The sequence below is a fragment of the Macrobrachium nipponense genome, chromosome 35 (assembly GCF_015104395.2).
Source record: "Macrobrachium nipponense isolate FS-2020 chromosome 35, ASM1510439v2, whole genome shotgun sequence".
NCBI lineage: Eukaryota > Metazoa > Arthropoda > Malacostraca > Decapoda > Palaemonidae > Macrobrachium > Macrobrachium nipponense.
In genome coordinates this window covers 35,832,390-35,846,869 of record NC_061096.1, presented here as the reverse complement: position 1 = coordinate 35,846,869, position 14,480 = coordinate 35,832,390, and the positions used below count along the sequence as shown (strand labels likewise).

General features: G+C 35.9%; 1 protein-coding gene across 4 annotated transcripts in view; it reads right to left on the bottom strand.

Annotated features, from left to right (window-relative positions):
* LOC135208616 (GTP-binding protein 2-like) overlaps nucleotides 1-14,480 on the bottom strand; it is a 34,526-nt gene that overhangs the window by 11,004 nt on the left and 9,042 nt on the right. The window contains exons 1-3 of one of the 4 annotated variants that reach the window (XM_064240987.1): nucleotides 8,408-8,966; nucleotides 7,865-8,132; nucleotides 384-680 (exon numbers count right to left, since the gene is read on the bottom strand). In XM_064240987.1, the coding sequence (XP_064097057.1) occupies nucleotides 384-680; nucleotides 7,865-8,059 (492 nt within the window). In that variant the 5' untranslated portion in view covers nucleotides 8,060-8,132; nucleotides 8,408-8,966. Of the gene's footprint in view, nucleotides 1-383; nucleotides 681-4,796; nucleotides 5,228-7,864; nucleotides 8,133-8,230; nucleotides 8,378-8,407; nucleotides 8,967-14,480 lie in introns of those variants that run through there. The other 3 variants (XM_064240989.1, XM_064240988.1, XM_064240990.1) reach the window with 3 other exon arrangements.

The window sequence follows — 14,480 nt, the reverse complement described above, 5'->3', positions numbered from 1 at the left end:
TAGGGCGAGTCTGAGTAAACTAAAAAAGTTCCCTTCATTTGTCACAAACCTCCTTGCTTATACACAGACATATATAATATGAGTACTTTTTCATTGTCTCTTTGAACTAAAGTAACTATTACATAAATTTGGAGCACAAATTGTTTTCACTCTTGGCTAGCACTGAGAAAGTTGCAAAGAACATGTTTAGAAGTTTAAAATTGAACAGCATGCTCTTCACTACAGGGCTCTGAAAACATATTTGACTGTTAAAGCAAAATTGCATTATCTACACTAGGATTGGGTCATGTTGGAAAAAGCAATTGAAAACATTTGCCAAAAGGTCTTACATACACTCCCAAGTCCTTGAGAGTTACAAGTGATTCATAAAACTAATGACCTACCTGAGATACTAGCCTCTTGAACCTCTCATGGTTTGGATTCACCAGCTTGAGTTTGTATTCAATGTTGCCTTCTTGAGGCTCAGAAGGCAGCTGGTCAGGCAGCATAGCTACTTTAGGCCCTCTCTGTACCCCACCTAGGGTACCGACACGAATAGGAAGGTTTCCCCTGCGGCCTTTGTACAGCTGCTCTTCATGGTTAGGAAAAATATTGCCATTTAATTCATCCAAATCTTGTGTTTGTGTAGTCTCATTTTCCAGTGCTGGATCAAATAAGCCAAGAAAGGTATCCATTGTCTCCTGTAAAAAAGGAATAACCGCCTTCATAAACTTTAAACGCAAGTTTCTCTTACATCATTATCATTATAATCATCATGACATTACACTAGTACTACTTCGAAAACAAATAAATCCTATAGTGGCAACTGGTCTTGATAATCTCTGGGTAACTAATGTTTCTGGATAGATGTCTCTAAAACATCTTGAGTGGGATCTGTTCCTGGTTTTCAGAAGTCTTGCCAAGGCTATAGTACGTACAAGCCTCTTCATGAGTGTTCCATGATGGATCTCACTTTGAAAACCGTTTCGGCTCATATTTGTCAGCTGCATCCTCTGTCACATAGAGTTAAGCAAGCTGGAAATTAATCATCCATGGGTTTGTCCTTCACTCCAGACTTTGTGACAAAACTCAAGTGACTTGCAGGCAAGAGAGTAGACCTTATACTGTAATGTATTACTTTGGAAAAACAGTACTACGTATAGCATATTTATTCATTTGAATGCACAATGTAGTATATTCTGTTTTTTGTCTGTGCATTATCTCACACTTTTTAATTATATTCTATGGAAACCTGTCAATGGCACTGATGAAGAAAAGTGCAATTGGTGGTCATCTGTGAACAGTATATATGCATTGTATACAGTACAGCATACCTCTGAAAAATCTATGCTGTATTAAATCACTAAAAGCATTAAAAATATTTCTTCAGGTTTGAACTGCCTGGCCTACCATGATAACATTTTCCAAGTATGTAATACAATACAGGTACTGCTTCAATTTGGAATGGTCTAATTGCCTATCTTCAAAATGCTCAGCACAGAATCTTTTCCCTTTAAACTGCAGTCAAGACAATAGCTATCTAATTTTATTGCCATGCATTAAATTATAAATCAAACAGTACCTTTTACTAAGACAACTTCCAGAATGATATCTAACTACATAATTTACCTTAACAACTGATGAACCTGAAAAGGGCAACTGCCAGGATTCAAAATAAGAAAATTCCCACCATGCTGTTACAGCTAATATTACATCTAGTAAAAGTGCCATGATAGTAATGATGATTATCTGACTGTCCCAGTCAAATACTTATTACTACACAAATCCATGAAACAGCCAATCCACAGTATCTGTTTGGGCAATAAAACGCCACTTGCTTTTGAAAACAGAGAAACAAACAATTAATAACTTCAGCAAAGATGTATATATTTGTGTAATTTTCATATCTTACTGTTTATCATGCCTAGTTGTGTGCTTACTTATTAAAGTTGCTTCTTCCTAATATCAATGAAACCTGACAACAATATCTAATATCAATGAAACCTGACAACAAAATCCAATATCAAGGAAACCTGAAAATAAAACGACATAAGGAACAGCAGCAATTAATTAAATGGAACTAAATGCTACCATCTTAAGGCAGAACAGTGTACAGCACACTTCTGCGGTTGTGCAACAAACCAGCATGACTGGTCATGGAAGAATGAGGTTTCCCAACAAGGCCCATCTGACTTGCCAGACAGCATGGCTCATCAGGGTCACTTTCACTTTCTTCACACACTTGAAAACAACACAAGAAGGAGCTGCTCACAGCTACATGAAATCAGTTTCAGTAAATAAATAGTGTGCACTTCTGTAGCCTTATCCCATACTGCTTAAGTGTCAAATCTATAATACCCAAAACTGTTGAATCATCCTCATGTCAATTTCTAGGATCTTTTTTTATTTTTCTGGATATTTAATAGGTCATCATGACAATTTTACAGGAATTCCCTTTCAATTACCAGAAATAAAATAATATATTTATCTATCTCAAATAATCAGGTTGTAAAAAAAATCACGGAAGCATCCAAAATTGGAAGTATGTAATATCAATTACAGTATAATTAAATACATAGTACTGTACTGGTAATCATGAAACCTAAAAGATTTAAAGATAAGGTAAATTTTTTTCGGTTTTTTCTTTTGTCTAGTGTTAGGCAACTGTACACCTTTTCAAAGCCTAGACCCATAGAGCAGAAAGAATGGGAGGAAATGACAGCTACCAAAGGAAGAAATGTGTGTATCTTGACAATAAAAGTAAGAAAACAATCACCAAACTCAAAAATGCATGGATTGCTGACTTTTACAAAATAAATTTGGGTAGTTGTCTATTTGGGAAGCTGTGTTCCATCTTGCCCCACCATGCTGATGGAGCAAAATTTTTAAATCATCTAGGACCAAAACTCGTGAATTACAACATTAAGACACTGTCTTGACACCTATACTTTTCATTATATGTACAAGAACTACCAAGGTAGGTAACTAAGGACAACCTACTGCCTGGTAAAAACAAATCACCATTGGTTGTCAAGGTTTTTTATATCTAAACTGCTTTCCTCATTCTACTGGCAACTGTAGATGCATGAGTATATATATGCCCAATTCTTAGCAAATTATCTTTGCAATATGTCAGCAAGAAGTTTCCTCAAAATTAACACATATATAAGCTACCTCAGAATACTGATACTATCACCATATTTGCTTCTTTTTAATTTCTTCTTAAATATCACAACATTCACACCATACTGTCTACAACTTCAGACAAAGCAAGACATTTTATTGTATCACATAAACAATTAATTATTCTAGCACATCATGTACAGTACCACTTCACAACGTACTTTTCTAAATACTACATATTTTTGTAAACCGTAGCATTTCCTGCCCATTTCAAAACACCCAACTTAAAATTATGTATGATACTATGCATCCTTCTCTTTTCAATGACGAACTGGAAGAAACTGAGTAACAGTGTCAAGTTCATTATATTTTGCAATAAAAATTTCTTCCTCATCCTTACCCTGACAGAGTCGATGATCATGACTTTTTAATAACTAAACATACTGGTTTCATCATAATGTATGATACATGGCATGGGTTTTCACTCCAAAAATATTGGAGTAAAACTCTGGCTATATAAAATCAAATGAAAAATACTTGGGTAGTTATTTCCTTTAAATGAGACTACCTCACCTTCATAACAATAGTTAAGCATGTCTTGTAATCTTATTACTGATGATTGGTAGTGAATAAAAAGTAATTTTCTGTTACCTAAAGAGCTGTCACTTACTTTGACCATCACTTGTAGGTAGTTGTGATACATAGTAGTAATCCTAAAGGCATAACATTGCTTTACATTTTTATTTTATTATAAACAATATAATACAGAGTAAATGTAACTGGTGGTGTATCCTAATTGTAGAAAAAAAAGTATTCAGTAAAAACAATAGCTGCATTAGCTAGCTAGTAGTTTTCAGTTTCTCAAAATGGGAACTGCTAAGAAGTACATAATCTTAAATACCAAATACCCCATTGTTTTCCTGATAGTTTCCACTAATTTCCACTGCAATTTTTCGTCAATTTATTACAACAACCACACTTTAGGCCATCAAAAATAAGGGAGCACAATGGGAAAATCAAAATACTAAGGGCAGTAGCTACAGGATGGGTGGGCAAAGAAGGATCTAGCCTATCTAGCCTATACCCTTTAGGGATAGCGACAAAGAGGAAGATATGTAACCAACATAGTGTACAGAAATACAATCTCTTTATTGGCTTATAGGCTAGTTGCTAACATGGCTCAATAGGGAAGGTAAAGCCTCATTTAGTAAGTGAAACTACATTTTACACCTTGCGTTGGGCTAAGTTACGAAGCATTACTGTATTTCACACTAGAACCTAGGAAAAAAACTGTCAGCAGCACTCGCCTGGTCTATAGCTAGTTTCAATCATTAATCAGGTTGAGTAATAGGCTACCCTAGCCTAGACTTGAACGTACCCTCAAAGCTAAGGAATTTTTACACCACTCTACAATTACTACCTAGTAAGGCCTAAGCCATGCTATTCTTACCCTCCAAACATTGTATGATTATTACTCAACTTAAAAACTGACAAGAGACCTAATGCAGGTTAAAGGACAAAAGCCATAGCTCGTATCATGGAAGCTTGACATCCCAGTTGCAGAACCTCTCAAACAAGCAATTGAATTTACGCTACCCTTCTCTATATCTTTGGGGTTCGCTATCATCCTTTCATGAAAAAGAACTCAGGACCTCTTGTCGCATCAAAAGATTAGCCTTGCAAAACAGGCTTACCGTAATGTAGTCATAAATGAGACAATAAGGATGATTTTGGCCTGCAGAGGACGTAGATATTCCTTGCACTTTTGACAGTGTTTACAAACTGAATTGAACACACGAACAGCTGTGTTGTAAGCTAGAAACCATCAGGTAAAGGTGCCATGTTATTTTTTATTTATTAAATTTATACAAGATTTTCTCATTTTTTTGCTCTATGTAAATATCTTGCTCCTTAAAATACAGCTAAGTGATATTTATAACAAAACACTAACTCTCCTTCTACAGGTGGATGTGAAAATCATAAAGCTGAAGGTGGTGGCAACATCTATTGACGTCATCGAGTGCGCGCCCAAAAGGTATTTATATCATCAATTTTCTCACCATTTTATATTCATGTACGGGCAGGTAATTCACCGCCTTGTGTTAGACAAAGAACTCGGTCTGGAATTTGATTGTGTAATCTGTTGTTACATTTACAAAACACCTAAGAGTTTTGTATAATTGAATAACAAAAACAATTCCGTCCTTGAAATTATGACGGATTCGGAGTTGGTCCAAAGTACGTAATGCCAGTATGCAGATTTGACAGTTTGATAAGTAAAATTAGGCACGCCCATTTGAGACAAAATTTTACAAAAATCGCAAATTTTCATTAGTCTGTACAAAATTAAGTTGAGATATATATATATATATATGATATATATATAGATATATATCTTATATATATCTATATATATATATAATATATATATATATAATAATCATAGAGTTCATAGAATTATATATATAGCTATCTATATTGTGATGGATTAGCTTATAAGATACTGCTTTTCCATGTTTGGGATCTGTTTCAAAATGACTGTGTATGAGTAACTAGTAGATATGGCGTTGTATCTAAGGTCTCTTAATTTCGAACTCACTTTTTTTCGGTTTATAAGACTGATAAAATATAAACAAACATTAAAATTTTTTGGTAAGAACTGTACATACATGCACGCATGCTATGTATAAATCTCGGCACTTGTGGCAGAAAGCAAGTTCGTCTATATGCAGTCATTATAACCATGCACTACAAGTAGGCATCAGTTAGCGAGAACAATGCAATTCGTATAATAATTTCCATTTTCAGCCGAGCATCAAAACGCGGTTGTCTCTGCAGCTGTAAATGTAAACCTCACATCACTGGTATGATATCTTTCGATGATTTTGTTTAAAAGAACAACTGCAATAAATAAATAAATAAATAAATAAACATCCTAACCACAACCACTTACTGCAGTGACAAAGACATTTCACCAATGGCAATGAATTCCACCTTCATAAACGTTTTGTCCCCAATTTATGTATTTGACGATGAAGGAAAAACTATTCGTGCGGCTACTTTTAGGTGTTGCGCGGTTTGTCTGATTTTTCACTTCCGTTTTCGCAGTACTCCAGGATGTGCCCGTCTCCATGCTGACTTTGGTCCACTGTAATCGTTATTTTTATTTTATAATTACTGGAAATTGGTCATGTCTTTACAATCTCACAACACAAGCACACACACACACCATATATATATATATATATATATATATTATATATATATATATTATATGTATGTATATATATATATATAGATATATATATATTATATATATCTATATATATATATATATTATATATATATATATATATATATATATATATATAATATATATGACCATGAGAACCACTGGGTATTATATTCCTGTAGTCACTAATGCGTCAGCAACTGCGCTTAGCAGTCGATCAGTTAATAATTCAATCATAATGCAAAGAAATTATCCCAACTCCTGTTTGTCGAGTGTCTAACGAAAACATCTCTTGATTAACACGGTCAAGAGCAGCACCTGAATCTAGACCAGATATTATACTGATATTTGAAAATATTCAACTGTCATGTCTAAAATTTCAAAACTATCAGTCTTTCACAACTTGTAGACAGCTATGATACAGGGGGATACATTGACTTTCGTGTTAAGTGGATAACTTGAATTCGTTAGGATATTTACAGTAAAGTCGTTGTCAATTTATATCTCTCTTGGTAAATGGGAGGTTATGGCAACTGTCAGCCTACTTGCAACCCCAAAAGGCATTGGTTCGAATCCTAATAAAGCTAGGAGAACTTATAATATATAATTTCCTTTGAGTGTAAGTTAATACCATTGTAAGGCGAATTCGATATCAATGGGTTATTGTGTCTAATACTGTAATATATATATATATCTATATATATATCTATATATATATAATTTTAATTATTATATTATCTATATCTATAATTATAATATATTATATTAATATTAATATATATTATATTATAAATATGTATATATATAATATTTATTAATATATATATATAGATATATATATACTATATATATATATATTATATATATATATATATATATATATATATGTGTATATATCTATTATTATTATATATATATATATATATATTATATCATATATATATATATATATATTTATATCATATGTATGACTGTGTATAATTTGATGAGGGAAAAGAAAAACAGACTCGAGAAGGAAAGAGGTGTCTTGTTATAACAAGTTGCCAAGATCGAGGGGGAAGCTTCACCCAATAGAATTCGCGGGAAAAACTGCAACATCCAGACCAACCATTCATAACAGAGGCCGATGTTACTGTTACTAATTTTCAAATTGAATTATTCTACATACAAGAATTTTACTTACAAGCAATAACATTACGTATCTAAAATTCAAAACAATACAGTGTGGATCAGTCTTTAAAATCAGGCACCAACTGATTAACCAGAGGAATTACCATGGAACGAAAAATGAAAACAAAATTTCAACGGTGACCATAAGCTTTGAATTGATGTGAAGGGAAGAGATTCCTAAAGTAGGTGAAACATAAGTTGAGGAATACGATTGTTCACCGAAAACGGAACTTTTATCAAGAGAGATTAAAAGTAACATGGCTTTTGTTTCTATATAGAATTATAAAACTGCGCGTCTTGCGCACACTTAAACAAAGTAACAAAGACTCCACTTAAATAGACCTAGTTCAAGCTACGTACCTCATTACTATCCTTCTGTTTTCTCTTCGCTCCCTTTTCTCCCTTAGATTTCTGCTTCCTCTCGCGGTCTTGTCTCTTCTTCTCCCTAACTCCCTTGCCGCTGCTGGGCTTCGATGTTTCGCCCTCGTCAGGACCAAAAAGGTCAACGACCCCGCTGTTGATGGGGTCGTCCTCAGAGTCCTCGCTCAACATCATCGTACGAGAAAGTTACGACGTTGGAAAAGTCGCCAAGAGGATGTGACGACTTAGGACGGGTACGGTGAGCAAACTGTGAATTTAGAACAAGAGAGAGAATTAGAAGTCTCCTTTTTTGCTACGATGGAAATTTTAGTGATTTATATTCAAAGTTTCGATATGTATAATTACCTGACTCAACTGATGTCTTTTTCTTTCAAAAGTATTGCACACTATCAAGTTCGTTCGTTCTGGGAACAAAATTCGTACAAAACAAATATACAAAAGGAGAAGAATAATGCAATAAAGCACAACATTTAAAAAGGCTTTTGAAACTTGATTAGTTTATCATAAAATATAATGGCTTACCGATTTCGTGAACTTAAAAATCCAGCACCATCATGAGATCGTGAGAAAAGATAGCGTATTACTGTATTACCGTGACCAACCCCAAAGGCGATTTTCCTTTCTTTTGACCAATAAGCGTGTCAAGGAGAGAAGTAGCCCTCCAATGCAAGCACACACACGCACACGAACTCAGACACAAAACAAAACGAAAAGTGCGATGGGTTAAGTTCCTGTGCCCAGCTCAACAGGTAGCTGTATACTCGACAGGAGCTTCGAGTTGGCCTTGCCTTTCTCCCCCTGATGCCCTGCGATGTAAATAGACCTGCAAAAGAAGCAAGTAATGGGGGAAGGAAGTGGGTAGGGGTTGGGGGGAGCCAGATGTCAGTGCCAAAAACAGTGTTCCCGGAGAATTGAACTGATGCTACAAAGCTTGGCACCGGGGCATCCCGAATGAGGTGACCCCTACGTAGCTAGTGTCTTTCAGTTGCTCGTGACGCTGAACTGAATTGGAGCCCTCTGGAGCTCAGGGTATATTTTTGCCACTCTCGGATATTCCAAGAATTTTGTTTAACGACAAAATACCAACGGGTTACACACGACTCTGGCGAAGTGGGGACAGAAGCCTGAGATCTTATTCTTTCTGTTTCCTAAAGCGTCGCTCACGCAACTTCAAACGTGCCTCGAGTGCAGTTTCCAACATGCTTTTGAGAGATAATACGAACAGTAGAAAAACAAGCCTGGCAAATTTCCATACTGGTGGAGAAACAGATGCGAAGTTCCGAAAGAATTCTAGTGAACCCACTTGTAATGCAATTCATCTTCGCAGTAAGAAAATTCAGCTCTAGGTTTCTTGTTTTAGGCACAAACCCTACTTAAATTCACGTGTATTACGAGAGGAATACATAATTAATACATATTTAAAGACATCAGCTAAGACTAAGGAATGGAAAGCCAGCAGTGGTGAGATACCGCGCCTCTATTAAGATCGTGAGCTGGTTAGGTCTACAGTAAAGTTCTGGACCTTGATAGTGTGCTGAGAGAGAGAGAGAGAGAGAGAGAGAGAGAGAGAGAGAGAGAGAGAGAGAGAGAGAGAGAGAGAATAAATGTGCTATTTACGGTGAAAGTGAAATTCTAAAGAAACATAAGCAAAATATTTGTTAGCATTCAAGACTGAAAGAAATTTCCAACAACATTAGTAATAAGTGATACTCACACCTGGGGGTATAATCAAAACAAAATTCGATTAAACACTCTCTCTCTCTCTCTCTCTCTCTCTCTCTCTCTCTCTCTCTCTCTCTCTCTCTCTCTCTCTCTCTCTCTCTCTCTCCAGTATTGAGTTCGCCTTCAGATGCAATGAGATGTTAACAGCACCCTTGGTAAAACTGATTTCGGGAATTTCCTATTCCCTGGGAGGAAAATTCACATCTTCTCAGTTTTGTATCTGACTTGTTTTAGCAATAATAATAATAATAATAATAATAATAATAATAATAATAATAATAATAATAATAATAATAATAATAATAATAATAATAATTAAAAGAAGAAGGGTCCGTGTATAGTCATGTATTTTTACTCAAGTCCTTGTAACTACAGAAAATTAGTGTTAAACAAAAAGCCAAAAAAAAACCTCGGAAACATTTAGTACTTATCTGCTACGTCATAATATTAATCACTTTTAACAGAAATGTTTGATAAGAAATAATGATATGCCCACACTTCAGTTTATTTCATACCCGTCTGCTTTATAAGTTACATCTTCACGTGATCTTTTTTATTCTGATGTCAATGGGTGAACTTAATATCTCATACAGCACAATTTGGGTAGAAACAGTGGGTAGAAATAGCTAAGGTGGGGAGCTCTGATCGCAAAGAACTCTCTTGTTTGGCGTTCCTGGCTGGCACTGGCAGTTTAAAAAGGAATCTCTTCAGCTCGGTGGAACAGCAGCTAGAATATTAGGCCTACCCAGAGCAAAGAAACAAAACGAACTCTTGCAGGTGTGAGGTATAATACGTGAGAATGGAATCGCTGATTAGAGCCAATGCCGTTGATTCGGTCCTATCGAAAATGGATCTAATAAAAATTGATGCAATAAATGTGTAAAAACAGTCTTAAATTACTGAGGAGATCATTTTTAAACATGTTTTGGCAACGTGGGTAAAAGAAATAATTTACGGCATTTAAACAATAGGTCTAACACCCAAAATTGATTTGATGAGCGAGACAGGAATAAAGAGAGCGTCATTAATAGAAACTATGATTGATGTAATAAAGGTAACTAAATTACGGAATCTCTATTGACAGGTGAGGAAAGTGTTTTATATTATTAAAGAAACGCTAGAGTATGGTTAAATAAATGAGAGAATAACTGGATAAACAACCAGCGAAGAATGAAAATAAAGAGGTCACTTAATTGGAGAGGATTATTGATATATGAAGTGCACTATTAGAAACTGTGATCCGCCGTTCTCAGTAGCTTCCAAAAGTTGTAGATCATCTTTAGCCTCCTTTGAAATATAAAGATAAAGTTATTCTTAGCGTATTTAAAAAAAAAAAATAAGTCAAAAAGAATGAAATGCATGTATAACTGAAGTGCCATCGTCTGCACAGAACTGACAGTGACCAAGAATAAATTGCCTCTCTGGGAACTCTCAATAAGTGGAGAGAATAGCTCAGGGAGAGAAAGTTACAGAACATCCTGTTCGCTTGTGAGTAATGTCTCTCTAACTTAGTACTATGAAAAGTACAGAATGGCCTCATTTTCTCAAGCATGATTTCGGAGAGTCGCCCATTTTTGGTGAATGGACTGGCTGATTAAACCCTCAAGTCTCACCCAGGAAGGAAACTATATGGATTGAAATCCACTCCCAACTACTCTCTTCAATGAGAAGAGGAGTTATCTTCTGAAAGGTGATATTATCAAGACCAACAATTTTTGTAATGAATAGAAAAAGAGGTAGGTCTATAGTGGGAGCCCCATATGTAATCGGGGTCTCAATAATTCAAGAAAACAACAGATGGAAACCGTAATGAGATTAAGAGGTAATGCTGGGGACAAAAGATACGTGAATAATACGCCATTCAGAGTAGATGAGAATAGAAAACTGGACATGACAACGGAAGCTTCCCACGTCACTGTGCTGGTCAGTCCCAGAGGGAACTACAAATCGTTAGACCCATGAAACACGCAAACACTCACATGAACTCTAAACCCCGGGGAAACACATTAATAAAATATATTAATTGAACACCTGTGCTTCGTTTTAAAAAAGAGGTTACTAGTATTCCCATGCCATTGCACCTGTTACGGATGCTTTATTACGTCCACATTTTACATAAATGCCACTTGCAAATCGCAACGGTTAACTAGTCCATTTCCTGGTCGAAGTACTGTTTACCCTTAAATATGTCAACATCTCGAATTACGGCCGCATGTAGCTGATTGAGAATACAATCTACAGACATGACAGAAATTTCAACATTTCAAGGACCTTTCATGTTGGAGAATCAGCACTTATACCTCGCCCTGTTGTGACATGAGTTGAAGGTCATCTGCATGACAGTTTCGGAGAGAGAGAGAGAGAGAGAGAGAGAGAGAGAGAGAGAGAGAGAGAGAGAGAGAGAGAGAGAGAGAGAGAGAGAGAGAGAGAGAGAGAGAGCGAATGTGTTCTGTGAGGAGCCAGACGAACAGTATAGGACATCACATCTCCATTGTTTGATCGTAAAACAGATGACTGACTGATCTCCACAGCACCAAAACAAATCGATGGCCAATGCGTCCCACGTATTGATTCCTAGGCGCAGGGCGCCAAAATGTCATGACTCGCGTTTGACTGAAATACTTTTTAAAATATTGGAATTATTAGGCAGAAAGTATTTCAATCCGATTTTATTCGGTTTTCTTTGAAACACCAAACGATGCATAGCCAGGAACGATGGAATGACACAAAAACAATTCGGGAAGTTGGACATGACAACTGGGAAAGGACAGAAGTAGGACATGGAATAAATACCATTCTCTTTAAACTTAACATTGCTTTGCTGTGAAATTGTTCTTAAAGGGACGTTGCCCGGATTCTGTTGCTCGATTCTCTCTCTTGCAACGTGCGTTTCTTGGCAAAATCTCCTCACTCAAGTACATTGCGTCAGATACCGAGGGGAAATAAAGGACGCAGCCATCCTTGGGTAATCACGCTTTTGGAATAATAATAATAATAATAATAATAATAATAATAATAATAATAATAATAATAATAATAATAATAAATTATATTTTCATATTTAACATACACTTTACTGCAAGATTTTCTCAAATTCTGTAGTACAATAAGCAAATTCGTCAAGAAATATATTTAATGTTTTGTTTTTGGTGCAGCAATCTTTCCGGAACTAAAAAGAAAAAAAAAAAATGTAGGTCACAGCCCTCATCCTTGGGCACGGGAAAACTGCACACGCTATGATCAGGCAAACGTAGCGCTTAATAGTTATCTGTTCTAAATTCTTGATGCATACATCTGTTTACCTTGGCCACGAAAAGATGTGCTAGGGGGCGAACCAAGAGAAGCTGTTTTCAGGTTGTTCGTATATATATTATATATATATCTATATATACATATATATATATATATATATATATATCTTTTTATTGAAAACCAATTCCCTCTCATACTTTCATGTACAAAAATGCAGTCGTTAATATTTTACTTTCTTCCGCCTAGGATCGATGAGCCATTTTTCTCGATTTTGAGAAATCGAGGATCTCTCTCTCTCTCTCTCTCCTCTCTCTCTCTCTCTATCTCTCTCTCGCTCTCTCTCGTCTCTCCTCTCTCTCTCGGCGCGCATGACGCAATGCCAGTAATGGCTTGCAAGCGAATGTTTCGCTTGACAACAAAGATACGCCAATTATCGCTGTTTGGTTTACACCACGTCAAAGTGGCGTCCAGGATATCTGTAGCCGATCAGTCTACCAACCAGCAACATTCTAAATCAATCTTATCTTTATTACTTTATTGGCCGTTCATGATTTCAGTGGCCCTGCCAGACCTTGATCAATACTGGTGAAGTCATGACACCGAACAAAGAACATTTGACTTTAAGGGTGAACAGCTCTAGATGCGTCTAGTTTGGAATACATACATACATACATACATACACACACACACACACACACACACAACACACATATATATATATATATATATATATATAATATATATATATATATATATATATAATATATATATATATATATATAAAAAGAGAGAGAGAAAGAGGAGAGAGAGAGAGAGAGAGAGAGAGAGAGAGAGAGAGAGAGAGAGAGAGAGAGAGAGAGGCAATTACACGTAGATATCTGTTGGCAAATACAAAAATACTCCCAAGGTAAACATAAACTAGAGCCGACTAACAACAGGAGACTGTATAAGCAAAGATTTGGAAAGCCCAAATTATAAACTGTAATGCGCGAAAATACGAATACATTAAGAAACTGTCTTGAAACCGGATATACGCCTGGATTTGTAAGCAAATGAGTGTGTGTGTGTGTGTGTTTGTGAGTCATATACTACATAGTCTATGATGGCAGAATGACGCACATGCAAGAGATTGTCAACCTCAGCCGAAGAGGAACAAACCAGAGAACGTAAAATTGAATCTTTAAAATATTTGGCAAAATAAAATAACATAAGCAAATATTGAATTGTAAGCAAAGAACACACACACACACACACACGCACACACACACACACAAGAAATCATTAGACCAATGATAAATGGAAATTGGTTGTTACACTAGAACATCATTCAAGCACGTACATAAACAATAGGTGCTCGCCTTTCGGCTCTCAATAAGTCTATTTTTAACACGAGGTTGCTGCCCTCACGCCCTTCCCAAGCCCCTCCCCCTGCTCAGGACCTATCACTATCGACTAACTACCACTATCTATGTCAATAGGGGCACGAACAGGAAAGAGTATAGAGAAGAAGTTTAACCCTCCTTAATCGTTCTGCCTCGGTCGGAATCAAACTCCTCAGTCCCCAGACTCCTTAATTATCCCAGCTAATAATGATGAAATTGACTATAGCCTACTAGTATTA